At 46.9% G+C, this 27,617-nt stretch overlaps 1 protein-coding gene across 12 annotated transcripts in view; it reads right to left on the bottom strand.

Moving 5' to 3' along the window:
- Window positions 1-27,617, bottom strand: part of LOC117350768 (sodium/hydrogen exchanger 10-like) — a 753,575-nt gene that overhangs the window by 227,911 nt on the left and 498,047 nt on the right. For all 12 annotated transcript variants that reach the window (XM_033925346.1, XM_033925349.1, XM_033925353.1 and 9 more), the window contains 2 exons: window positions 16,808-16,859; window positions 12,438-12,586 (listed from right to left, as the gene is read on the bottom strand). In XM_033925346.1, the coding sequence (XP_033781237.1) occupies window positions 12,438-12,586; window positions 16,808-16,859 (201 nt within the window). The remainder of the gene's footprint in view (window positions 1-12,437; window positions 12,587-16,807; window positions 16,860-27,617) is intronic.

The following is a 27,617-nucleotide window of genomic DNA, read 5'->3' on the forward strand; positions in this document are numbered from 1 at the left end:
GTTAAAGTGGGGATTGATGTATCTTGGTGAATAGCCATTTACCGATTTGTAACAGAAGCATGCAAACTTGAAGAGCACTCTGGATTCGAAAGGCAGCCAGTGGAGTTGGTGGTAGAACGGGGTGATATGTTCCCATTTCTTTAGGCCATAGATGAGGCGAACGGCGGTGTTCTGGATCATTTTTAGTCTCCTGGTAATTTTCTTCGTGGAGTTCAGGTAGATAATATTGCAGTAGTCTAGGATGCTTAGAATGGAGGCTTGCACTAGAAAGTGGAACGAGGTGTCATTGAAGTATTTTTTTATAGTGCGGAGTTTCCAGAGTGCCGAGAAGCATTTCTTGACTATGAGGTCGGTGTGATATTCTAGGGATAAATTTTTGTCAAATGTGACTCCCAAGATTTTTAAGGTATGTTCGAGGGGGAAAGTCATTCCTTTCAGTTGAATTGTAGTGTCCCTGATTTTATCTTTGGGGGTGGTTAGAAAAAATTTTGTTTTATCAGGGTTTAGTTTCAGTCTGAATGATAGCATCCAGAGTTCAATCTGGTTGAGGATGTTTGTGATGTATTCGAGTAATTCTGGTGAAAAACTGGTTAGAGGGATGGCTATTGTGATGTCATCTGCGTAGATGAAAAATTTCAGCTTGAGGGTATGTAGGAGGTTACCTAGGGAGGCCAGGTAGATATTGAACAGAGTGGGGGATAGGGGGGAGCCCTGCGGGACACCGCAGATGTTGTCCCAGCTATATGAGAAAGAGTTATTCTTGAGTACCTTGTAGGATCTATTTATTAGGAACCCCTGAAACCAGTTGAGGACCTGATCGGAGATGCCAATGTGTGCCAGGCATTCCAGGAGAATGGTGTGGTCGACCAGGTCAAAAGCACTGCTCAAATCTAGTTGTATGATTAAGGCACTAGAGCCTTGACTAAAGAGCGTGTGGAGATGGTCAAGAAGGGCGGCTATGATGGTTTCAGTGCTGTGATCCGCGCAGAAGCCAGATTGGTTGTCGCTTAGGATGTTGAATTTCTCTAGGTATGCGGAGAGCTCAGCTTGTACCATCCCTTCTGCTATTTTGGTGAATAAGGGGATGCTTGCAATCGGTCTGTAGTTTGATGGGGAATTTGGTGATTCTTTTGTGTTTTTTATGATAGGGGTAATCATAATGTGGCCTTGCTCTGGCGGGAAGTTTCCTGTGGACAGTAGGGAGTTAACCCATCTCATCATGTTTGCTTTGAAGAGGCTCGGGGCGGTTTTCATGATGTTTGGTGGGCATGTGTCCAATTTGCAGAAGGAGTGGGTGTATTTGTTGTAGTAAGTATTAAAGGTTTGCCAGTCTATTGTTGAGAATTGTTTCCAGCTAAGGTCGGTTTTGGATCCTGGGTCTGGGTTAGGTAAACCAGGGTCTGGGAGAATGGGGAACAGTTTGAGGGGATTGGTCCTGGTAGGTAAAGTTGATCTTAATTTTTTAATCTTGGTATTAAAGAAGTCTGCAAGGGAATTGGCGGTTAGAGTGGATTCTTCATGGATGTTTGTGATGGTTTCGATATTGTATAGGTCATTGACCAATTTAAAGAGGTTACTACTGTTGTTTTTAATGTTACCGATTTTGTGAGAGTAAAAATTTTTTTTTTTTCGTTGGTGAGGTTTTTGTAGTTTTTTAGTTTTATTCTCCAGGCCAGTCTGTGTTCTTGGGTTCCTGATTTATGCCATAGTCTTTCTGCTTTTCTGAGTTCCTTCTTTAGTAGTAGCAGTTCTGAATCGAACCAGCCTTCTTGGTTTGAAGTTCTTATTCTGCGGGTCTTAATGGGGGCGATCTCATTTAGTATGTTGGTACTATCCTTGATCCAGGAGGTCATGAGTTGCTCCGTTTCTTCGGATTGATTGGTGGTTAGTTCGAACCGAGACCAAAAATCCACTGGGTCAATCTTTCCTCTGGTAGTATGGGTTTGGATGATTCTAGTTTTGCTGTTTTGGGGGGGATTATGTTGGCATCCTATTGAGAAGGTGCATAGACAGTGATCCGACCAGAGAGAGTCTGACCAGCTGCCTTGTTTCCAATAGAATATGGGATTGGCTTGTTCCTTGGAGGAGAAAGTTACCAGGTCTAGCTGGTGACCCCTTTGGTGGGTTTTGATAGGGGGTTGTTTGGCATAGCCTAGTTGGGTGAGAAGTGACCAAAAGTTCGAGATTTCTGGTTGGTCAGTTTGCTCCAGATGGATGTTAATATCCCCACATAGTAGGTTATAAGGGCTTGTTAAAGAGTTGGTTAGTAGGGATTCCTCGAAGACCTCTTTGGCCAGGGTCCATTTTTTTGGAGGGATATAAAATAGAGTGATAGTTAATGAGGCGGGTAGTGATTTTGGGGTTAGAGAGATGGTTAGAATTTCTGCGTTAGGCGAGGATATTGTGTTGAGAATGGTACAGTTTAGCCGGTCTCGGAAGATTATTGCTAATCCATCTCCTCTTCCCCATGTTCTGGCTAGTGAGAAAATCTTGAATCCTGGGGGTAGACAGTCTTTAATGATAATGTCCTTGTCTGATTGCAACCAGGTTTCCGTGAGAAGGACAAAGTCGGGGTTAGTTTCCGTCAGCCAATCTTTGATCAGAATCGATTTATTTTGCATAGATCTGATATTTAGGTATGCGCCAAGTAGGGGCTGGTGGTTGGAATGGTCAATTGGGGAGAGGTAGGAGTACACTAGTTTTTTTAGTGTTCTTGGTTTCTTTGGGCGAGACTTGTTTGGTTTGTGGGGTAGGGGGTGGGTAGGGGGCGGATTGGAGTTTGGGTGGTCTTGAGTAGTGTGGAGAGTGTAAGTAGGGGATTTGGGTTTTACTGAGCGGTGTAGGGAGATGTGAATGGGGATGGGGGATGTGTTAGAGTGGTCTGCATTGCAGCATCTAGTGGTGAGCAGGTAGAGTAAGAGTAGTGCTGCGCATTGATGAGTGCTTGGCCAGGCCATGATGGGGGGGGGGGGGCTCCGGCAACAGTGGTTATGGCTTGGGAGTTTGCCGGGGGGGGGGCGTTGTGGGCGATAGCTGGGTTGGGAGTGGCGCAGTAAAGGTTTGGAGAAGTGTTTCTCTGGACTTATGCTTGGTTGGTCAGGCTTGATGCAGAGAGGAATGGAATAATTAGGGAATGCAGGGTATGCAGGTCAAGATGAGTACATTGCAATCCAATGACGTAACATACAGTACAATATAATGTCTTACCGTACAATGTAGTATCAATAAAGTATCAAACAGTAAAATATAGAATCATACAATGAAATTCAATACAATCCGGTATAATGTCAGTACAGTATAATACAGTTTACAAGTTAAGGCATTCTTATCCTAAGTATGCTATTAATGAGGAACTGATTGGCAGCAGCTATGTGGTGCAAGTGTGCAGACTGCTGTGAGTGTAGAGCTTTTTCTGGGTGGGTGGTGCAAATGACCAGTTGGGTGGTGTAAATGTGTAGACTGCTGTGGGTGTATAGCTATTACTGGCTGGGTGGTGCAAATGACTAGAGTAGGCTTCGAGGCTGCTTGGAAGTTTGTGCTGGTGTAGGCTGTGGGCTGTTTGTATCGATGATAATGTTGTGAATGTGTGCTAGAGGTTACGTTGGCTATTTGGGTAGCGCTAAAGAGTGTTATAAAGGTCTGGCACGGTTGTACCGTATAAGTATTGGTCAGCAATTATACTTATCATGTTAGGTTATCTAGTCTTGCTCCGTAGGACAGGTCCGGCAAGGTTAAACAGTGTAAGTAATGGTCAGTAATGCTTCTTATCCTGTTGGGTTATCTGGTCTTGCTCCGTAGGACAGGGAGACAGGTGAGGTGGCCCTGTTGTGTCTGTCCCGTTCTGAGATGGTCTCGTTTGTATGTCGTCTCTGCTGTAACCCGGTTGGGTAGTGATGATTGTGCCTGGAGTGGGGGTCCGTGGTCGACTCGTGGTAAGGTCACTGCCTCTGCATTCCGGGTGGGGGGTTTGGTTGAGCGGTTCCTGAATGTGGGATAGCGTTTCCACACAGGCACTTCTTGCAGGCACTTCGCAAAGGCGTGTGCTAAGGCGCACGCGCCTTTGTCGTGCGCCTTCGTCGGCACGCCGAACAGCGGTGCGCCGTTGGTGCGACCTGCTTTAAGGTCGGGGCTCTCCTGTAGTTTCGGGAGGGGGGCGGAGCAGTGCTCCCACGCTCCTCTACCCTTGGCAACGGCTCGGGCTCGGCGGCCAGCAAGAAAAACAGTGCTGGGGCCGAGAGAAACTGCCGGGCTGTGCTGGTGCGACCTGCTTTAAGGTCGGGGCTCTCCTGTAGTTTCGGGAGGGGGGCGGAGCAGTGCTCCCACGCTCCTCTCCCCTTGGCAACGGCTCGGGCTCGGCGGCCAGCAAGAAAAACAGTGCTGGGGCCGAGAGAAACTGCCGGGCTGTGCTGGTGCAACCTGCTTTAAGGTCGGGGCTCTCCTGTAGTTTTGGGAGGGGGGCGGAGCAGTGCTCCCACGCTCCTCTCCCCTTGGCAATGGCTCGGGCTCGGCGGCCAGCAAGAAAAACAGTGCTGAGGCCGAGAGAAACTGCCGGGCTGTGCTGGTGCGACCTGCTTTAAGGTCGGGGCTCTCCTGTAGTTTCGGGAGGGGGGCGGAGCAGTGCTCCCACGCTCCTCTCCCCTTGGCAACGGCTCGGGCTCGGCGGCCAGCAAGATGATGGCCGCCAATAATGGCCTATGAACCTCTCTTTTAGGAAATTATCAAACATTTCTCTGGTAACGAATTCCAGAGTTTAATTACATGTTGTGTGAAGAAATATTTTCTCCGGTTTGTTTTAAATCTACTACTTAATAGCTTCATTGCATGCCCCCTGGATTTACATCTACCCTTTCCACTCTGCTCATTATTTTACATACCTCTATCGTATCACCCCTGAGCCATCTCTTCTCCAAGCAGAAGAGCCCTAGCCACTTTAGCCTTTCCTCAAAGGGAAGTTGTCCCATCCCTTTTATCATTTTCGTTGCCCTTCTCAGTCTCTTTTCTAATTCTGCTATATCTTATTTGAGATTCGGTGACTGGAACATTCATACAGTATTTGAGATGCAGCTGTCTATAAGGGCATTATAACATTTCCATCTTTGTTTTCCATTCCTTTCCTGATAATTCCTAACATTCTATTTGCTTTCCTTTAAAAACGCTGCACGCTGTTTGGGTTCCTCTTTCCCACATGCATCACGTTGCATTTGCTCACATTAAACATCATCTGCTATTTTGACACCCAGTCTCCCAAGGTCCTGTTGCAATCTTTTACAATCCTCTTGTGATTTAACAACTTTGAACAATTCTGTGCAATTAGCAAATTTAATTATTTCACTCGTTTTTCTCATCTCTAGATCATTGATAAATATGTTAATGAAACGGTCCCAACACAAACCCCTATTTAGGCAGAGATGGCAGTGATATTCAGTACCTGCACTGCATTTGACAACGGACCCTGTCCAAAGCTAAGTTTTTTGAGTTTTGAAGCTGTGCGAATATAAATAAGGAGCCATTGCTTTGTTTGGACAGGAGGGGGACACAAGTTATCTCCCTATCTAATGTGTTGTTGAAATTTACAACCCACGGGGTTTGAGACTCCTTCCCCTTTAAATAATATAAGTGGTTATGAAATGTTTGCTAAAGATCAACTGCAGTTTTTTCTTGAAGGTAAAGTAACCACAAGAATTCCAGATACCTCCATGGAATCAGCCCAGCAGACCAGCCCAGTGCAGTTAATTAACTCCAACTGCACTCTGTTATTTGTATTAATTTAGTTTATTTCTTGGAACCAACTACCCTTGGAAGTGATTGATTCCTTCTCCTCTCAGATTGTGGACTTTAATCATAGTTTCTATGTGGCATTATTTTATAATTAATATTTGTTTTTCTTATTGGATTGTTATATTTCATAAGTATCGATTGATATGTTAATTTGTAAAACTATAAATAAATAAAAAAAAGAAATGTTTGCTAAACAAAAGTATTTCTCATAATTCTTGAGCAGCCGCATATATCTATTTAAAATACCAGGAGAAGGGTATTTGGACTGAAACCCACTATTTACCTTCTCCATTGAGAATATTGACCATTTAAACCTACTCTTGGTTTTCTCTCTTTCAACCAGTTTGTGGAAGAGTCCAGACCAGATTCACCCGGAGCACTGCCTACATGCACTCAAAACAGTACAAAGGTGCAATAGCCAGAATGCTTTTATTTTTCTAGAGACCTGAAGTCGGTTTCTTCACAGACTCAGGAAATGCACAAACAATTGCTTAGTTTTCATAGCCTTAAGTCACATCCATAATTATTCTCATTATGGGCTTGGCTTACCCTGTTTCAACAGAGACCAGTTTTCCTGGAGGTTCTTGCACATGTCCCAAATCTTTCTAAGGCTCCCTCAGCCTACAGCTAAGAAAGGGGAAGTTTTTCTCTCTCCCCAGGACTCCTTCCTTCATGCAAGATTTTTCTTTCTCATGGGGACTTCTCTCCAATGATTCTCCTCTGTGGAAGATAAACACCTCCCTGCTGAACTCCGCCCCCTGAATCAGCAGGGTTACCTTGTTAAGTAGCTTAACACTGAGCTGTAAAGCCCAGTGCAGTCTGGGATATGTAGTCTGCTCAGTCTTGGGCTGGCAGGCCCTGCTCTATGGAGGTGGAATGGTAACATTAGTGGAAGATAATCCTAAAACTCTTCCAGACTCCCTCAAGCTCAGCTCAACACTACTGGGTTGAGCACTTGCTTCTATTTGGGGACCCACAAAGAACAACCCCAATATCAAAAAAATCAACAGGAGGATGCCCACTTCCTCCTGCTGACGCAAACCTCTCTCACACTGACCCCCTGCACTGACCTACCCCTCCCTAAAAATTGGCAGGAGAGATGCCCACTCCCACCCGCCACCACGAACCAACCTCCCTCGCACTGACCCCCCTGACGACTCCTCCCCTTCCCTGCTCCCTTTCCTAAAATTTTTTAAAAAACACTCAAAAATCCAGAAGAATGCCCACTCCCTCCTGCTACCAGATGCCCCCAGTCCCCCCCAACCACCCTGCACATCCCTCCAAACCTCTCCCATACCTCATAAATAGATGACAGGAGGGATGCCCAATTTCTCTTTCTAGGATTGCCACCGCTCCAAAATGGTGAGCCTCCTGGTATGTACAGGAAGGGGCCTAAGGTCCTGATTGGCTCAGATGCCTAAGACCCCTCCTAGGAATCCCAGAATACAGAGGGAGGAGCCTAAGGCCATGTTTGGTGAGCTTGGGAGGGGCCCTAGGCATCTGAGCCAATCAGAGCCTTAGGCCCCTCCCTGTGCATCTTAGGATTCACCGGGAATGGGAAGGCCCACCCATTTTGGAGAGATAGGCCTGCAAGCAGGAAAGACTGGGCATCCCTCCTGCTGTCATCTATTTTTGAGGTACAGGGCAGTTTGGGGGATGTAGGGGTGATTTGGGGGGACGGGAGCATCTGGTGGCAGGAAGGAGTGGGCATCTCTCCTGCCAAATTTATTTTTTGGGAAGGGGAGGAGTCGATTGGGGGGAGAATGGCATGGGGGAGGGTCAATGCAGGGGGGGTTGATTCATGGTGGCAGGAGGGAGTGGGCATTCCTTCTGTCAATTTTTTTATATCGAGTTTGTTTGTCGGGGGGAGTCAGCAGGGGGGACTTTTTTCTTTTCTTTTTTAAAGGAGCAGATATTGTGTTTGAATAACACATGTAGCACTCAGCTTTTCAGGCTTCCCCAAACCAGCTCTGCAAATGTGTCAAAGTTGCTCTTGCAGCAACTGATTGGACGTAATTACAGAGAGCCTCTGTGCAAATCCTACTTGTGTTAACCTTCTAAGTCTTCCTATCCAATTTAAAATTGTATTTCTTTCCTCTAACCTCTTGTAATCGCTGTTAGTCCATAATGTCCATGTAAATATCTACATTGTCTTGTTAAAGACATGTTTGTATATCCCCCATTTTATAATTTTATTATTGTAAAACCACTTAGGATAACAAATTTTAATAAAACTTGGAAACATGGAATCACTGTTCCAGAGTTGGCCCAAAAATCGGCCAACAGCGAATCACACGATCTTAACGACCGTGTTTTGTGCATCTAGCTTTGAAAACTCATCTTTTTGATATAGCCTTCAATCCATAACCCTACTAACCACTGCCTACCACCCTAGCCAGCAGATTAACCATTCCCCCTAACTGTATCCATGGCATCCTGTTTGTCTGTCTTGTCTATTTAGATTGTAAGCTCCTTTGAGCAGGGACTGTCTTCTTCGTGACTCTGTACAGTGCTGTGTATGTCTGGTAGTGCTACAGAAATAGTAAACTAAACTAAACTAAACTAAACTAAACCTTAAGTTTGTATACCGCATCATCTCCACAGAAGTAGAGCTCGACACGGTTTACAGGAATTACAAAAGAAAGGAGTTACAATGGGAAGAAGAAGATCTTGGTAATAAGGGGAGAGAGAAGGGATTAAGTGTAGAGGAGAGGGAGGGAGAGGTTACATTTTAGAGAAAAGCCAAGTTTTCAGATGTTTTCTGAAGCGTTGGAGGGAGGTCGTACTCCGGAGAGGGGCGGATAAGCTATTCCACAGAACGGTGATCTTGAAGAGGAGGGATGCTCCAAGTTTACCTGTATGGGAAATGCCTTTTAAGGAGGGGAATGATAGTATGAATTTCTGAGAGGATCTGGTGGAGTTGGGATTTGCGGAGAGCCAGGATAGTGGAAACAGGGGAGGAAGGATGCCGTGTAGAGACTTGAAGGTTAGGCAGGCGCATTTGTAGTGGACCCTGAGGAAAACTGGGAGCCAGTGAAGCTTAGATAGAAGCGGGGAGACGTGGTCAAATTTGCTTTTTGCGAAAATTAATTTAGCCGCGGTATTCTGAATTCGCTGGAGTCTGAGAAGACTTTTCTTTGTTAGGCTTAGGTAGATGGAGTTGCAGTAATCCAATCTAGAAAGAATAATGGATTGAACGAGGATAGCGAAGTGTTGTTGGTTGAAGCAGGATCTGACTTTTCTTAGCATGTGAAGGTTGAAAAAGCATTTTTTTACTAAGGAGTTGAGGTGATCGTTGAAGGACAGTGTAGAGTCCATGATGATTCCCAGAACTTTGCTTGAGTACTCAAGCGGCAGTTTGGAGCCTGAGGATAGTGGGATGAGGGTGGGCAGCTGATCTAATTTTGGGCCTAGCCATAGGAGTTTTGTTTTGGTCTCATTGAGTTTCATTTGAACGGTGAGAGCCCAGGATTGGAGGTTCGTTATACAAGAAGAGATGTTGTCGGAAAGGTTGGTGAGGTTGGAGTCGGTCTCGAGGAGGACAAGGATGTCGTCGGCGTAGGTGTAGAGTGTCTCAAAGGGGGAAAGTTTGAGGAGTTTCAGAGAGGACATATAAACGTTGAAAAGAATCGGGGATAGGGGTGAACCTTGAGGAACTCCGCAAATCGGTTTCCAAGGGGAGGATGAGATACCGTTCATGTTAACGAAGTAGGAGCGAGAACGTAGGAATTTTGCGAACCAATCTAAGACTGTGGAGTTTATGCCAATTTCAGAAAGTTGAAGGATTAGTATGTCATGATGGACAATGTCGAAGGCTGCGGAAGGATCAAATTGAAGAAGGACAGCGAACTTGTTGCAAGAGTGAAGATGTTGGACTTTTGAAATTAAAGAGGCCAAAAGGGATTCAGTGCTAAAGTTAGGTCTGAAGCCATGTTGGTAGGGTAGTAGAATGGAGAATCTCTCAAGATAGGATGAGAGTTGGGTGGCTATGATGGACTCCAGCATCTTGGTCAGGAGAGGAATGTTAGCTATTGGGCGATAGCTGGACGGTGTGGAGGGGTTTAGATCAGCTTTTTTCAGAAGAGGGGATAAGGCAATGACTCCCATTTCTGCAGAGAATAGGCCTGAGAGTAAAGCAGAATTTATAAGTTTGGTGAGGGATGAGATGGCTTGTGTGGGAATATTTTCGTATAAGTAGGAGGGGAAAGGATCCAAGGTGCAGTTGCAGGATTTTAACTTGAGGCAGAGTTTGGAGACCTGGGAATCAGAGACGAGATCGAAGGTGGTCCAGGATCTATCGGCTGGGATATGGTTGGCATCGGTTAGATTTGGGTTGGAGGCGGCGAGTACAAGGGAGTTGTAAGAGGGTGTTGGAGGGAAGGAGCATCGTAAGGTGGTGACTTTCTCATTGAAGAATTTTGCTAGTTCATCAGCAGATGGAGAGGAGAGGGGTGTGGCGGAATCATGTTTGGAGGATATGGAACGCCAAATGTTGAACAGTGTATTACTTTGGTTGTTGGATCTGGAGATTTTGTTGCCGTAGTAGTTCTTCCTTGATTTTTTTAATTCAGTATTATAGAACTTGATATTTTCCCTCCAGGACTGTCTGTCGGTGGGGGATTTAGATTTTTTCCATTTTCTTTCCAGTATTCGACATTTCTGTTTCAGATGTCTGTGGTATGGAAGGTACCAGGGAGCCTTGCGGGAGTAGGAGACGGTTTTAGTTGATAGTGGAGCAAGGGAGCGGTAGGTGGTTTCAGAGAGGGTGATCCAGTTGAGCCAATTGGATTCAGGGCTTGGAGGATTGGGAGTGATGGAAAATAGGTTGAGGAATTTGTTCCAGAACAGGTCGCTCGTAATTTTTTTTCGGAAGGTAATGGGATTGGGGGTGCGTGGTGGTGGTTCGAGGTATGACATGAAGATGGGGAGGCAGAAAGCTCCTAGGAAATGGTCGGACCAAGGGACAGGTTCCCAGCGAGTGTCGTCAACCGAGGTTTTGTAATCGGTGAGGTCGAGGAAGGTGATAAGGTCTAACGTATGCCCCTTTTCATGGGTTGGGAAGAGAGTCGGGGGGGGGGGGAAGCCTAGAGAGTTGAGGAAATTATTGAGATCGATAACATCCTTGTTGGTGGTGTCGTTTATGTGAAGGTTAATATCTCCAATGATTAGCAGTCTTTGAAATTTGAGGAATGCGTTAGTGATGGTCTCAAGGACGAGATCGGAGGATTTATTCCAGGGGGAGGGAGGACGATATAGTAGAAGGATGCCCAGTGGGTGAGGATGGAGTTCATCATTGACAGAGGCTAGCATGTATTCTAGGGAGGCGTGGCTGCCCTTTTCTAGCAATTGGACGTCGAAGAATGATTTGTGAAGGAGTGCCAGGCCACCTCCTTTTCGATTAATTCTGGGGGAGAAGAGGCCTTGGTAACCGTGAGAACAAAGTTCGTTTTGAGAGAATATGTCGTCTTTTGTGATCCATGACTCTGTGATGAATAGGAATCCAGGGTTAAGATCTTCAAGAAGGTCCTTCAGGATTTGGGTTTTGTTACATGCAGATCTGGCATTGCAGTAGAGAGACGGTACTGGGGTGAGGGAGTCAGAGGCGTGGTTGGGAGAGTTGGCCGGGGAAATGGGCTTTAAGGAGGCGTGATTGATTCCTCGGGGAATTTTCTTGGAGGGGTGACTTCTGGTGCGCAAAAGCGTGGGGATTATGGCACCAGGGCAGGTGGGACTGACAATAGTGGGGTTCAGTAAGTTAGGAGGGGGAGGTTTCAGGCAGAAGGAGATGTTGGAGGATGAGCAGAGAAGAAGAAGGAGGATCCATGGGTGTGGTTTCATGGTGGGGTTTGGGAGAGCCTTTGGAGGAGTAAGAAGCGAATGTAAACAGAAGGCTTGGTAGTAGGGCAGAGCCGGATAATTGGGCAAAATTGAAACAGTTGAATATAATCTGATGAGACTTAGTAATTGGGCGGGGCTTATCAGTTGGGAGGAATCTGGCGATCCTTATCAGAGCAAAAGCAGTTGAATAAAATATGGAGGTTTTTAACGAACTTAAAAACAATTGAATAAAATATGGAGGTCTTAACAAACTTAGAGAAGGCAGGAAGAGTAATCAGGTGGTCCTTAGCAGGATTTAAACAATAGAATAGTAGTAACAGCCAAGAGGAACAGTGGCCTAAGATCAGCAGAGAACCAAACATCCCAATACAGTAATAGGGTGAAAATAATTTATTTAAGATGTGACAAAGCTAGGGTTATCAGATGTATGGATTTAATAAGATATGTCCTTTTTTTTTAGAGGACTGTGTCCAGGCATCCAGATGGGTTTTCAAAACCTAGCACTTTCTCCAGGTTTTGAAAACCATTAAGCTTGGGGCAGTGTCTGGAGGACATCTGTGCATGCACAGATGTCCTCCAGACATGGTCCTGAAGAGACAGGGATTGTGTTGAACCGGGGTGGGGGGCAGAAAAGGGTAGTGGGTGGAATGTGGCAAAGCCAAACATCCTTTTTTTGAGGACAAAATCTGGCAATCCTAGACAAAGCTTCCCTACAAACTATTTGTAAGATTTGTGCCTTGTCTTCCTTTAAGCCTTTAATCTGGCATTAATATTTTGACCAAAATGAAAACAGAATATTGTTTACAATGGCTTTCAGGTACCTTTTCCAGCTTGGCTCCTTCTCTATGATCGATAAATCCCCCTGATGTTAAAATTTTCAGTGTTTCTAGGGCATTTTTTTGCACAGTCCAGATTGCCTGTCTGGTGTTCACAGATGTTGCCAACTCTGGATAATCACGTTCTAATAATCCTAGAAATACAAAAAGAGAGTAGATGTTCAGTTAGAAAGAAGATATATTTGACTGATCAGATCAATTTCTTTTTTAAGAATATTTCTGACTGCTGAACAGATACGGTAACTAAAAGGAAGAAAAAGTGCTACCAAAAGAATATCAAATGGTTAACCAAATAGCAATGATATTTAGCCACTATCTAAACATTGGCATTCAGACGACCATATCTCCTCATCTCACATTCTCAACATACTCATAAATGACAAACACAGATAATTAAAGGTTCCTTTTACAAAGTCATGGTAGTGATTTCTAGCATGGCAAATGTGACAAAGCCCATAAAAACCTGAATGGGTTTCATTGCTTTTGTCACACAGGAATTGCTACCATGGCTTTGTAAAAGGGACCTTAAGTGGCAAAAGCTGGTGGCAGCTTTATTAAACATTAAATGTGGAGTAACGGGGTGGAAGGGGACGTGCACAGATGGATCAAAAATTGTCTGGCGAACAGGAAACAGATGGTAGGAGTAAAGGGACACTACTCTGACTGGAAAGGGGTCACGAGTGGTGTCCCACAGGGGTCAGTACTGGGACCGCTGCTGTTCAATATATTCATTAATGACCTGGAAACAGGTATAGAGTGCGAAGTTATAAAATTCGCGGACGACACAAAACTCTCCAGTAGGGTTAGAACTGCTGAGGAATGTAAAGAATTACAAAGAGACCTGAGTGAGTGAGTGGGCAAAAAAATGGCAGATGAGCTTCAATGTAGAGAAATGTAAAGTCTTGCACATAGGGAAAGGGAACCCGATGTATAGCTATACGATGAGAGGGAAAGCAATCTAGGGGGAATCTGGGGGAAAGCAATCTAGAAAAGGACTTAGGGGTATTGGTGGATATAACAATGAAGCCGGCGGCACAATGCGCAGCAGCCTCAAAGAAGGCGAACAGAATATTGGGCATTATCAAAAAAAGGTTATCATGACCAGAACGAAGGAAGTTATCCTGCACTGTATCGGGCGATAGTGCGCCCGCATCTGGAGTACTGCGTCCAATACTGGTCACTGTACCTTAAGAAGGATATGGCGATACTCAAGAGGGTCCCGAGAAGAGCAACAAGGATGATAAAAGGCATGGAAAACTTTTCATATGCTGAAAGGCTAGAGAAGCTGGGGCTCTTTTCCCTAGAAAAGCGGAGACTTAGAGGGGATATGATAGAGACTTATAAGATCATGAAAGGCATAGAGAAGGTGGAGAGGGACAGATTTTTCAGACTACCGGGGACAACAAAAACAAGAGGGCATTCAGAAAAATTGAAAGGAGACAGATTCAGGAACAAATGCTAGGAAGTTCTTCTTCACTCAGAGGATGGTAGACACCTGGAATGTGCTTCCAGAAGAGGTGATAGGACAGAGTACGATATTGGGTTTCAAAAAGGGATTGGATGATTTCCTGAAGGAGAAGGGGATTGAAGGGTATAGATAGAGGGTTACTATACAGAATATTAAATGATTGAACTATCTTTGCCCATTACAGCAGAAGAACTAACCTGGGCTATTAAATATATGCCAGTGGGAAAATCTCCCGGTTTATATGGCTTTACAGCCAAATTTTATAAGACATTTTGAACAACTCTGATCCACCCGGTTTATATTTGAGTATATACGGTATATTTCTAAAGTAGAATTTTTCCAGTTTCACACTGCACAATATCTGCCCCATTAAAAAAAAAACATCCCCCCACCGGCACCAGAGACTGACAACCCACACTAGTGGAAAATTAGCAAGAGGGATGCCCACTCCATCATACTTTGCTGAATTCCCACATGAGAAAAAAATTGGTAGAAGGGATGTCCACTCCCTCCTGTCAATGGAGGTCCCCCGCACCAGACGCCACCCTCTGCACCAACCACTACCATACCCTCTTCCCTCCCCAAAAGGTAGGAGGGAGGTCTACTCCCTTCTGCCACCGGATGCTCCCCAAAATCTCCCTCCACTCCCCCCAGTACCATTATGTGAAGAAAGCAGGAGGGAGGCTCGGTCTCTCTAGCAGGGATTCCCCTCCTCAATGCATCATGTGATTCAAGAGGAGGGGACTAAGGTCCTGATTGGCTCAGATGCTTAAGGCCTCTCCCAAGGGGCAGGGCCTTCGGTGTCTGAGTCAATCAGGGCCTTAGGCCCCTCTCCATGTATCACATGAAACACCGAGGAGGGGAAGGCCCCCCATTTTGGATCAGTGAGCCTCAGAGCTAGAGGGACTGAGCCTCCCTCCTGCTCTCTTCACCCAAGGTACTGGGGGGAGTTTGGGGGAGCATCTGATGGCAGGAGGGAATGGGCATCATTCTTGTCTTTTTGGTAGGGGTAGGGCAGGGGATGGTTCGGAGAGGTGGTGCCTGATGCAGGAGGAAGTAGGCATCCCTCCTGCCAGTTTTTTCTCACACTGGGTCAATAAGGCAGGGGAGAGTGGGAATCCCTCCTACCAATCTTCGCTGGAACCGGGGAAGGAGGGTCAGCAAGGCAGAGGGAGTGGGCATCCATCCTGCCAATTTTCACTGGTGCATGGGGAGGTCGGACCATGGTGCCAGTTCACTGGGGAGACATTGGAGGAGGAGGTGCTTTTTTTTTCTTTTTTAATGGGGCAGATATTGTGCCTGTGTGACACATATACAGCATCTGTGCCCATTAAAAAAAAAAAAAAAGTTTCTTGTCCTGAACACCTGAGTGGCAGGAGGCTGCTTCGGGGTTTCCCCTATCTCTTAGATGTTCGGGCTTCCCCTGCCGGTTCTGCACATGTGTGAGAGTTGCTCTCACAGCGATCAATCGAGCATGGAGAGACAGGGATTATGACAAACCTCTGTGCAAAATTTTGAGTGCATCAATAGCTCTTTCGAGTCAGCCAAAAATCAGATCACAGCAGACTAAAGCAGTCTTACTGATCCTGTTTAGTGCATCTGGCTGTTTCTGGCTCCAGGAAAAGGTTAGAGACTCTGCTTTTAGGTTCCAGCAGTTTCTGGAAGCAAGGTAGAGAGAACCCAGACTCAATGCTTGGATCTCTGCAGGAGGAGGGCTAGTTGAGAATAGCCCTACCTCCAGAGGAGATTTAGGGCTGTGAGATGGCATCAATTTTATCTTTTGGTGATTCCCAACCATCTAATCAAAATCCATCCAACATAGAAGATTTTTATACAAGGGCCTACAAATTTGGATTATACCACTGAAGTCTAAGGTATAGGATTTGTTCTGGCAACATAACTTATTGGAATGTTAACCCTTGGTGTGGTCTACATTTATTTGAAGAAGTGAAAGGAGTGTCTGATGCTCGCTTGCTATGGAGCTTCAGCTGCAAGTTGGTCCTCAAACAAATAAGTAACTGTGTGGCCCTTCTGCTAGATAAATGTTCCGACTCCGACTCCTCAGTTTTTTGTACTTCAGACTCCGACTCCGACTCCAGGTACCCAAAATTTCCTCCGACTCCTCGACTCCGACTCCACAGCACTGGTTAATTTTCAGATCGTTAAAATGGAATGTCAAGTTGAGAGAAATGAGCATTTTCGACACCACCTTCTTTTTGCTTTTAATCAAGGTTCTAAGGCCGCAGAAGCTGCTCGCAACATTTGTGCTGTGTATATAGTGGGTGCTATAGCTGAAAGAATTGCTCGTGATTGATATGCCAAGTTCAAAAATGGAGTCGGTAGATAAATGTTCCGACTCAGACTCCTCAGTTTTTTGTATTTCTGATTCCGACTCCAGGTACCCGAAATTTCCTCTGACTCCGACTCCACAGCCCTGGACAAAGGGTTACAAATTGTGGATATGTTGCCTTCTTTTCACCTGTGTGTGGCTGCTTATCTGTTTATTGTCTGCTTGTAAAAAGTTCCTGTCTCTCTCTCTCTAAACTACTACTGGTTTTAGTAATTCCTTCAGACATAGATGAACTCTGCCTGTGATTTATGCTACTAGTAAGTTACACACATTGCTTTTTCAAGCTTTGTTCTCATTTTCTCTTCATAGATTTGCACCTACTTCAAAAACAGTCCCAAGTTGCCAAAAAGGATACCACATTACTAGAGCAGCTACCAATACTCTATTTCAAAACTGTACTGCTGAGCATATAATACAAATGCACAAAGATTTGATGAAATTTGACAAATATAACCAGATAATCTGTTCAGTCTAGAATGTTACTAAAATCAAAGGCAATCCATTCAATCTGCAATAATATTTTAATAGTTTTCTTACCTAGCTCTTTCATAGCATCTTGCTTATGTATTTCTATAATAGTCTGTAATTTCTATAAACAAAATTGATAACAAAATTCCAATTAATATTACTAGAAAGGTTCTGAATAATACAATTAAAAGAAAATATTAATGTACTTTTCTAAGAGAGCTGCTAAGGAGAAAAGTAAATACAGTCACTTATACTTGTGGGGGGGATTTTCCATCAAGAAGCAAGATTCAGGCACATAAGTAGGTGATGACATTGCAATTCACTGGTAAGAGACAGCTCTCTTAAATCTTTGAATTTATTGTAAAGCTCTAAACATATGCAGCCCTTCCTGTGTGCATTAGTCTTCTCAGCTCTTCTATTTTTGTTTTTTTTTTCTGCTCAGCTAAATAGTCACCAAACAAAGCTGTCTCAACCCTTAAATTACATATTTTGTCTATGTTTTTTTTTACTGCCAAATTATTCTCATCACAGAAGACAAACATGAATAGGGATGGAGATGTAATAGATCCTGATCGATTTTCAGAGGGATGTATTCGTGAGGAGCTAGCTAAAATAAAGGTAAACAAAGCGATGGGGCCAGATGGTGTACATCCTAGGATGCTGAAGGAACTTAGGGAAGTTCTGGTAGCTCTGCTGACTGACTTTTTCAATGAGTCTCTAGAGTTGGGAGTGGTACCGGAGGACTGGAGAAGGGCGGATGTGGTCCCTCTCCACAAAAGTGGAAGTAAGGAAGAAGTAGGGTAAGTCTGACTTCTGTGGTAAGCAAATTAATGGAAACACTTTTAAAACAGAGAATGGTCAAGTTTCTGGAATCCTGTGGATTACAGGACCAGAGGCAACATGGATTCACTAGAGGTAGGTCTTGTCAGACAAATCTGATCAATTTCTTTGACTGGGTGACCAGAGAATTGGATAGAGGATGTGCGCTAGATGTTGTATATTTAAATTTTAGCAAAGCCTTTGACAGTGTTCCACACAGACGTCTAATAAATAAACTGAGTGCCCTCAGGATGGGCCCCAAAGTGATGGGCTGGGTCAAGAACTGGTTGAATGGAAGGTAACAGAGGGTAGTGATCAATGGAGATCGCCAGTGGCGTACCTAGCATATGTGACATTCGGGGCCCATCATTTTTTGGCAACTCCCCCCATCTGTACGAAAAACATGATTTTTAGTAACAAGCCACATGTCACACATGAGTACCTAAGAAAAGGCAGCATCTTACATACTGCAGTGAGCAGTACAACATCAATACATCCATTGTAAAACTAAACAAGCCAGACTAGTACAGATCAATCCTACACCATCAATCCTAACAGAAAACTATGTCTTTCGAACACACAGAACACAGAAAACACCTTCGCCAAGTATGAAATATGTCATCACAAACTAACCCCTCCCCCTTTTACAAAACTGTAGTGTGGATTTTAGCCACGGTAGTAGCAGCTCTGACGCTTATAGAATTCTGAGCATCAGAGCTGCTACCATCATGGCTGGCGCTAAAAAATGCTCCACAATTTTGAAAAAGGGGGAATAAAATAGAAATACATAGACAAAGGTTAAATTGAACCAGCAAGAAGCTGGACTCTGCATACAATGCAACACCACAGAAACAGTGACACATGTCTCCTAAAGCAATAAATAAATAGAAAATTTTTGTTCTACCTTTGTCTTCCCTGGTTTCTGCTTTCCTCATCTTCTTGTTCCTCTCTTCCTTTTATCCACTGTCTCTCTTCTCTCTGCATCTTCCATTTGCTCTGTTACTGTGCCTCTCCCTTTCTCCCCCCTTCCAAATTGGTCTGGCACCCATCTTCTCCCCTCCGCTCCCCCCATAGTCTGGCATCTGTCTTCTTTCCTGCCAGCATCTTCTCCCAATTCTCTCTTCCTCATTTCCCTTCAGCGTCTTCTCCCCACTCTCTCTTCCCCATTTTCATGCATCTTCTCCCCACTTTCTGTTCCTCATTTCCCTTCAGCATCTAATCCCCACTCTCTGTTCCCCATTTCCATTCAGCATCTTCTTCCCACTCTGTCGTCCCCATGTGCTTTCAGCATCCTTCTCCCCCTTCTGTCTTCCCCATTTGCTTTCAGCGTCCTTCTCCCCCGTCTATTTTACCCTGTTTTCCTCTCCACCCAACCTTTCTTCCCTTTCTCCCTCCCTGCCCGCTACCTTCATGGTGTTCTTCCCCTCCCCCCCCCCCCGGACAATAGGCCCGGTCCGACAAACCTCACTGCCCTGTGGCCGGCGATGTCTAAACTGCCTTCTTACAGCAGCCGGAGCGTTGTAGTTGCATATGGCTGCCGTAAAGGTCATCTCTGATGCAACTTCTGGTTGCGTCAGAGATGACCTTTACAGCAGAAACACGCAGCTTCAACGCTCTAGCTCAGGGGTGCCCACACTTATTGGGCTTGCGAGCTACTTTTTTTTTTTTTTTAATTCTTTATTCATTTTCAATCTTACATCAAGTGTACAAACAATAAAACAATATAATTAAACACATCACTTGATATTCTTTCCAATTTGTCTTACAATACATAAAATTACCACCCTTCCCACCCATCATTCCTCTATTATTTTCCCAATATGAATAATAAAAAATTATAATGACCAAGTCAAAATGATCAACAGTAAAATTTTTTAAAAAACACAAAGCACACTGTACGCTGAGAAAATGTTAATTATCTTTCCTATTCCGGGGGTTTTTCAAAGAGGTCATGGCAGATGACTCTATGCACTGTCACCTCAGTAACAACCATTCAAAAATAGACAAATACCCCCTCCCTTTTTACTAAACCACGATAGCAGTTTTTAGCGCAGGGAGCTACACTGAATGCCCAGCGCTGCTCTCGATGCTCATAGGCTCCCTGCGCTAAAAACCGCTATTGTGGTTTAGTAAAAGGGGGCCATAGTGCAAAATATAGACAGCATAAGAACATAAGAAATGCCTTCACCGGATCAGACCTTTGGTCCATCTAGTCTGGCGACTCGCACACGCGGAGGCCAATCTAGGTGTTCCCTGATGGAGACCTAGGTGTTCCCTGATGAAGACCTTATTTACCCGTATCCCTCAATGTGATTTGCAAGGAGGTGTGCATCCAACTTGCACTTGAATCCCATAATGGAGGTTTCCCTCACAACCTCCTCTGGGAGAGCATTCCAAGTGTCCAACACTCGCTGTGTGAAACAGAACTTCCTGACATTCGTCCTGGGCCTGTCACCCCTCAATTTCAGTCCATGACCTCTTGTCCGAGTTACATTTGACAATGTGAATAACGATGCTTCTTGCTCTATTTTGTTGAAACCTTTTAGTATTTTAAAAGTCTCTATCATATCCCCTCGCAGTCTTCTCTTCTCAAGGGTGAACAAGCTTAGCTTTCCGAGGCGTTCTTTGTAGCTCAAATTTCCCACACCTTTTACTAGTTTTGTGGCTCGCCTCTGCACCCTTTCCAGCAGTGTTATATCTTTCTTTAAGTAAGGAGACCAGTGTTGGATACAGTACTCCAAGTGTGGTCTGACCATTGCTCTGTAAAGCAGCATTATGACGTCCGCCGATCTACTTGTGATACACTTCTTTATCATGCCCAACATCCTGTTGGCTTTCTTTGCCGCCGCAGCACATTGAGCCAACGGCTTCAGGTTCCTGTCTATCAGTACCCCCAGATCCCTTTCCTGTTCACTTTTGCCCAAAGTCACACCTAACATTTTATATTCATGTTCCCTGTTCTTCGTGCCCAGATGCATCACTTTGCATTGGTCTATATTAAACTTCATCTGCCACTTTTCCGCCCATTTCTCTAGCTGGTTCAAATCTCTTTGGAGTTCTTTGCTGTCCATTTGTGACCCAACTGTGTCATCTGTGAACTTGATTATATTACTTGTTGTTTCCTCTTCCAGGTCATTTATGAATATATTGAATAAGATTGGCCCAAGAACCGAGCCCTGAGGCACTCCGCTTGTCACCTTTTCCCAGTCTGAGAACTTCCCATTTATGCCTACCCTCTGCAATCTGTTCTCCAGCCAATTGCCTATCCATCTTAGTATATCCCCTTCAATTCCATGGCTTTGTAGTTTCCTCAGACGCCTAGCATGTGGAATCTTGTCGAATGCCTTCTGGAAGTCCAAGTATAATATATCCACTGGTTCTCCGCTATCGATTTATTTGTTCACCTTCTCAAAAAATTGAAGTAAATTCATCAGGCATGACTTCCCCTTCCTGAAGCCGTGTTGACTAGCTCTCATCAGGTCGTGATTTTCCAGGTGTTGTACTATGCTATCCTTAATTAATGCTTCAACCATCTTCCCAGGAACCGACGTAAGACTCACAGGTCTATAGTTGCCTGGTTCTCCTCTCGATCCTTTTTTGAAGATTGGAATGACATTCGCTATCTTCCAGTCGTCTGGTATTCGCCCGGTTCTAATTGACAAATTAGCTAGGGATTGTAATAGCTCTCCGATTTCTACCTTAAGTTCCTTTAGCACTCTCAGGTGAATTCCATCCGGTTCAGGGGACTTGTCACTTCTTAGTCTGTCGATCAGATAGTATATCATGTCCAAGTCCACATTCACTGTGGTGAGGCTGTCCTCAACTACACCCTTGAATACTTTCCCTGGTTTGGGCATTGATACAGTGTCCTCCCTGGTAAAGACAAATGCGAAAAATGAACTTAGCCTATCTGTTGTCTTCCTTGATGTACCCTTTTCTTCCTTGGTCATCGAGAGGGCCCACTGCCTCCTTTGCTGTTTTTTTTCCCTTTTATGTATCTAAATTCAGACACATTTTGATCAATAAATTGAAAATAAAATCATTTTTCCTACCTTGTTGTCTAGTGATTTCATGAGTCTCTGGTTGCACTTTCTTCTTCTGACTATGCATCCAATCTTTCTTCCCTTCTTTCAGCCTATATGCTTCCTCTCCTCCACACCTCATTCCCTCTCCTATCTTTTTCTTCCTCTCTCACTGCCCTTTCCTTCTCCCTGCCTCCCTTTCTTTTTTTTTGTTTCCCTTCTTTCCTTCTGTCTCTCTGCCTGCCCCCTTTCTTTCTTTCTCCATGCCCTCCCCTAAGCCATTGCCGCCACCATCGGGGAACAGCTCCCCAAGTCACTGCCATTGGGGAACAGGCCCCAAATCCGCCGCTGCCCCAAGCTCTCCTTCCCTGCATCGGGCCGACCAGCATTTCTCTCCCCGACGTCAATTCTGCCATCGGAGAGGAAGTTCCGCCCAGCTAGACAGCGATAGGCTGGCCCTTCCTCTCCGACGGCAAAATTGATCACACCTAGGGCATGGGAGCGAGCTCCGCCCCTCCCCCTCATCGCTGCACCACTGAGCCAATAAAAGGCTCAGCGTTTAACGGCGCGCAGCCATTCAGTGCGCCCTGTCAGGTGTACATCAAAGGTGCCTACCTTAGCCTGAGCGCCTTTGCGAAGCGACCAAGATGCGACCTACCAACCGCCTCAAAACCTACTCTCAACCACTGAATCCATTCCCTCCAAATCTTACCACAACGCCAAGTCTTTCTAAAACACCTCCACTAAAAACTTAAACTTCCACCTTTCAGAGAACAACATTAGATCAACAACCTAACCACAGAGAACCTCTCCTCTTCCAATTCCTCCTCACTGCCACAAAAATGAAGCTAATTCCACATACACACATCCAGGTCATCCTACTGATAATCCTTCTTATTACCAGCTGGAAGGCAGTAGCAAACAACATACCTATCACACCCACTAGCTCAATTGCAAATAAAACCTACCACCATAACAGGAGAATTCCAACAGCTAGAAGCTCAAATCACCAAGCCAGCATTCAACATCCTATCTCCCTAGCATGGGGAAGAAGACCAACACACCCCAAGACCAAACCTCAACTTCTTCCTAAATCCCTCATCTACCCAGAAATGATTCACAATTACCAAACAAAAATCACCACACTAACATGTGCCTACCTAAACATCAGGCCCAAAAACAAAACACACAAAAAACTGGATAAAAAACAAAAATCTAGACTGCCTTTTCCTCACAGAAACTTGGCTAACATCAGACACAGATCCCAAAATAACTGAAGTATGCCCTCACGGATACAAAATAACAGTGACCTGGGGTCACGTGATGCCATGCTCTTGAATGGACGTGCCTCCGTACAGCTCCAGACCATGCCGACCTAAATCTGCTTTTCAAGCCCTGCTTTTTTGCCTGACTTTTCTGTGGCACTCCGGTGACTCCCGGGAGCTGGCTGGCACATGAAGAACCCTTCCCTGGACTAATCTCGACCGATATGACTGCTAAAACACAGTGGGACACCCGTGGGAAGTTGAGGCACCCTGATAACAAAATGGCGGAGGGCCACGAGGTCCCTATGTTTACCATTCAGGAAGCCGCCATACAAGAATTAACCAAATCCCTCAACCTCGTTATGGAAGATAAATTGGCAAAAATTCAGACCTTTATGGAGGATTTTCGGGAGACCTTGGAAACCCATGCAGGACTTCTCCAGAGGGCTGAGGATCGAGTGGCTCAGCAGGAGGACCGCGTGGCTAATTTCGAGGAGCGGATTTGGGTCCTGGAATCTGCTAACACTACTCTGCTAGAACGTCTTGATGATCAAGAAAACCGGAGCCGATGGAATAATTTGCGGTTTATCATACTGCCTAGCACTATCCGCGACATTGACCTGCGTCCTGGGGTCATGGAAACTGGCGATGCAGAGCGAGTCATCATTGACAGGGCACATTGGGTGGGCCCTAGGAGAGAAAACGATCAACGGCCCCGACCGGTCCTTGCCCACTTTCTGAATTTTGCCATCAAAGAGCGTTTTCTTGCCAGATATCACCGAGGGCTGGAATTTACCTATGAGGGGCACAAGATCTTGGTTTTCCAGGATTTCTCACCACAAGTTTCCTCCCACCATCGGGCATGGCGCTTCACTGCCATACTTTGTTCCAGCACAATATCAGAGTCTCCCTGCTGTACCCTGCGAGAGCTCGCGTCTTCCATAACAACAGGACTCTCTACTTTGACACACCTCAAGACCTGGAGCGCTTCATTCAAGATCTGCCGGCGCCCCTGCGAGAAACACCAGGCGTTGCTTGAGCCTGCCAATACCTATTGGTATCACCGGTCTGCCCATGCGAGCTCTGCTCTTGCTGTTTCCCTCTGTGATTGAGTGGGGACAATGTACTGTGATAGATCTTCTTCCTAGGACACTGACTATCTCCCAGCTCCCCGAGGGGTTTTCTGGGCCTTACGGCTGGGTCGATATCGCTCTTTGATTTCCTGAGGGGAGCCCGCTGGAGTGGGACACCCAAATTCTTTACTACAATCTTCATCTGCTGCGCACTGAGCCCCTGGGGCCTTGTTTGTTTATTCCCGGGTCAGTGTTGGTCCCCCTCGTAGGAGGCAAGGTTACCATCCGCGGCCTTTGCTGCTTGTCATCAGCCACCTTCATCATGGTTCTGACCCTTTGGACTCTATTGATACGGCCTTGCCCCACAGTGGCCCGGCCAGTGGCGTACCAAGGGGGGGGCGGGGGGGGGGCGGTGCGCCCCGGGTGCCAGCCCTAAGGGGGTGTTCCCGGCCTTGCCGTTCAGTCCCCCGCCACCCCCGAAGGACCGCTCGCCCCACTGACCTTCCTGCACCACCTGTGAAGCAGCCCGCAGCAGGATCGCGAAGTCAGCGTCAGCGATCCCTGCGCTGCTTCCTGCGCCGCGATCCCGCCCCTTCTCTGACGTCAGAGGAGGGGCGGGACCGTGGCGCAGGAAGCAGCGCAGGGATCGCTGACGCTGACTTTGCGATCCTGCTGCGGCTGCTTCATAGGTGGTGCGGAGAGGCCAGGGGGGCGAGCGGTCCTTTGGGGTGGGTCGGGGCATTAGGCCTTTAGGGTGGGGCGGGCGGGCAGGCAAGCAGGCTTTCAAGGGGGAGGGGGTGACAGGCAGGCAGGCGGGCCTTCAAGGGGGGACAGGCCTTCGGGTGGGGTGCAGACCTTCAAGGGGTGCAGGCCTTCAAGGGGGGCAGGCAGGCCTTCAGGGGGGGTGCAGGCCTTCGGGGGGGGTGTAGGCCTTTGGGGGGGGTGCAGACCTTCAAGGGGGTGCAGGCCTTCAAGGGGGGGAACAGGCCTTCAAGGGGGGAAAGGCAGGCAGGCCTTCAAGGGGGGGACAGGCCTACAAAGGGGGGACAGGCCTACAAGGGGGTGGGACAGGCCTTCAAGGGGGGGTGCAGGCCTTCAAGGGGGGGTGCAGGCCTTCAAGGGGGAGACAGGCCTTCAAGGGGGGGAAAGGCAGGCAGGCAGGCCTTAAAGGGGGGACAAGCCTACAAGGGGGGGACAGGCCTACAAGGGGGTGGGACAGGCCTACAAGGGGAGGACAGGCCTACAAGGGGGTGGGACAGGCCTTCAAGGGGGGGGACAGGCCTTCAGGGGGGTGCAGACCTTCAAGGGAGTGCAGGCCTTCGGGGGGGGGGGTGCAGGCCTTCAAGGGGGGCAGGCAGGCCTTCAGGGGGGTGCAGGCCTTCGGGGGGGGGTGTAGGCCTTTGGGGGGGTGCAGACCTTCAAGGGGGTGCAGGCCTTCAAGGGGGGGAACAGGCCTTCAAGGGGGGAAAGGCAGGCAGGCCTTCAAGGGGGGGACAGGCCTTCAAGGGGAGGAAAGGCAGGCAGGCAGGCCTTCAAGGGGGGGTGCAGGCCTTCAAGGGGGGGTGCAGGCCTTCAAGGGGGGGTGCAGGCCTTCAAGGGGGAGACAGGCCTTCAAGGGGGGGAAAGGCAGGCAGGCAGGCCTTAAAGGGGGGACAAGCCTACAAGGGGGGGGACAGGCCTACAAGGGGGTGGGACAGGCCAACAAGGGGGGGACAGGCCTACAAGGGGGTGGGACAGGCCTTCAAGGGGGGGGGACAGGCCTTCGGGGGGGTGCAGACCTTCAAGGGAGTGCAGGCCTTCGGGGGGGGTGCAGGCCTTCAAGGGGGGCAGGCAGGCCTTCAGGGGGTGCAGGCCTTCGGAGGGGGTGTAGGCCTTTGGGGGGGTGCAGACCTTCAAGGGGGTGCAGGCCTTCAAGGGGGGGGAACAGGCCTTCAAGGGGGGAAAGGCAGGCAGGCCTTCAAGGGGGGGACAGGCCTTCAAGGGGGGGAAAGGCAGGCAGGCAGGCCTTCAAGGGGGGGTGCAGGCCTTCAAGGGGGGGGTGCAGGCCTTCAACGGGGGGTGCAGGCCTTCAAGGGGGAGACAGGCCTTCAAGGGGGGGAAAGGCAGGCAGGCCTTAAAGGGGGGACAGGCCTACAAGGGGGTGGGACAGGCCTTCAAGGGGGGGACAGGCCTTCGGGGGGGTGCAGACCTTCAAGGGAGTGCAGGCCTTCAGGGGGGGTGCAGGCCTTCAAGGGGGGGAAAGGCCTACAAGGGGGGGGAGAAGCTACAAAGGGGTGGGACAGGCCTTCAAGTGGGGGACAGGCCTTCGGGGGGGAGGGTGCAGACCTTCAAGGGAGTGCAGGCCTTCGAGGAGGGGGTGCAGGCCTTCAAGGGGGTGCAGGCCTTCAAGGGGGGACAGGCCTTCAAGGGGGGGAAAGGCAGGCAGGCAGGCCTTCAAGGGGGGACAGGCCTACAAGGGGGGGTGCAGGCCTTCGGGGGGTGCAGACCTTCAAGGGGGGGACAGGCAGGCAGGCCTTCAAGGGGGGGAAAGGCCTACAAGGGGATGGGACAGGCCTTCAAGGGGGGACAGGCAGACCTTTAAGGGGGGATAGGCCTTTGGGGGGGACCATGATTTAGAAGTACATGGAGGGAAGGGGGTGTTCAAAGAGACGTGCATATGCCAAAATTTGGGGGGGGACAAAATAATGGGTCTGAAAATAGAGGAGAGGGAGAGAGATGATGGACCATGGGATTTAGGGAGGGAAGGAACAGAAAGGGAGAGAAATTGGACACAAGGGATGGTGTGGAGCAGGGATAGAGATACTGGATAGGAGGGTAATTAGGAAAAGAAAGGGAGAGATGGTGGACTCTGGGATGGTGGGGAAGGAGGGAGAGATGCCGGATGAAAGGGTATTTAAGAAAAGGTGGATCTATGGAGGGAGATGAAAAAAAGGAAAGATACCAGACTTCCTGGGAAGGGAAGGGAAATGGAAAGGGAGGACAGAGTTGGCAGATGGATGGTTAGCATGCAGAAAGAAGGAGACCCTAGCAAGCAAGTTATCAGAAGAAAACCAGAGCCTTGGACCAACAAGATTTGAAATATAACCAGACAACAAAAGGTAGAAAAATTAATTTTATTTTCTGTTTTGTGATTATAATATGTCAGATTTGAAATGTGTATCCTGCCAGAGGTGGTGTTGAACTGCAAACGTGAGCTAGGATTTAACAGAGAGAGGAAAAGTCCTTTTTGTTTCTTTATTTTATTTACACCACAGCGCCAGTGTGGTTAGGAGAAGCCAAAGGGGGTGAAAAAGCTATAAAACCCACCAGGAGTTTTGAAAAAAATCACCCAACTGGGCAGGAAAATCGAATTGAAAAACCAATTCAATAGGGCTGAATCGAATCAAAATTTTTTTTCCTGTATCTGGCAGCATTAGTTTGCGCTACTGTCTTAGACTTTAGGACCTGGGATTGGGGAGAGATGGCATCCTCAGTACTTTATAATGCAAGTGAAACGAGGATTTGGTCAGACTTTTAAAGGGTCTGCAGAAAAAAAATATTGTATAGGCCGGGGACATGAGACAGCAGGAAATGGGAACTTTTCTTCCTTCTATTTTTGTGAATGGAAAGGCTGAGGATGTCAGAGAGTTCAGTTAAAATATGTGCTTTATAAGAAAATATAATAATGTGTTTTATAAAGTTTATAGCATAGCTGGCCTAC

This window comes from Geotrypetes seraphini, chromosome 16 (genome assembly GCF_902459505.1).
Source record: "Geotrypetes seraphini chromosome 16, aGeoSer1.1, whole genome shotgun sequence".
NCBI classification, from domain to species: domain Eukaryota; kingdom Metazoa; phylum Chordata; class Amphibia; order Gymnophiona; family Dermophiidae; genus Geotrypetes; species Geotrypetes seraphini.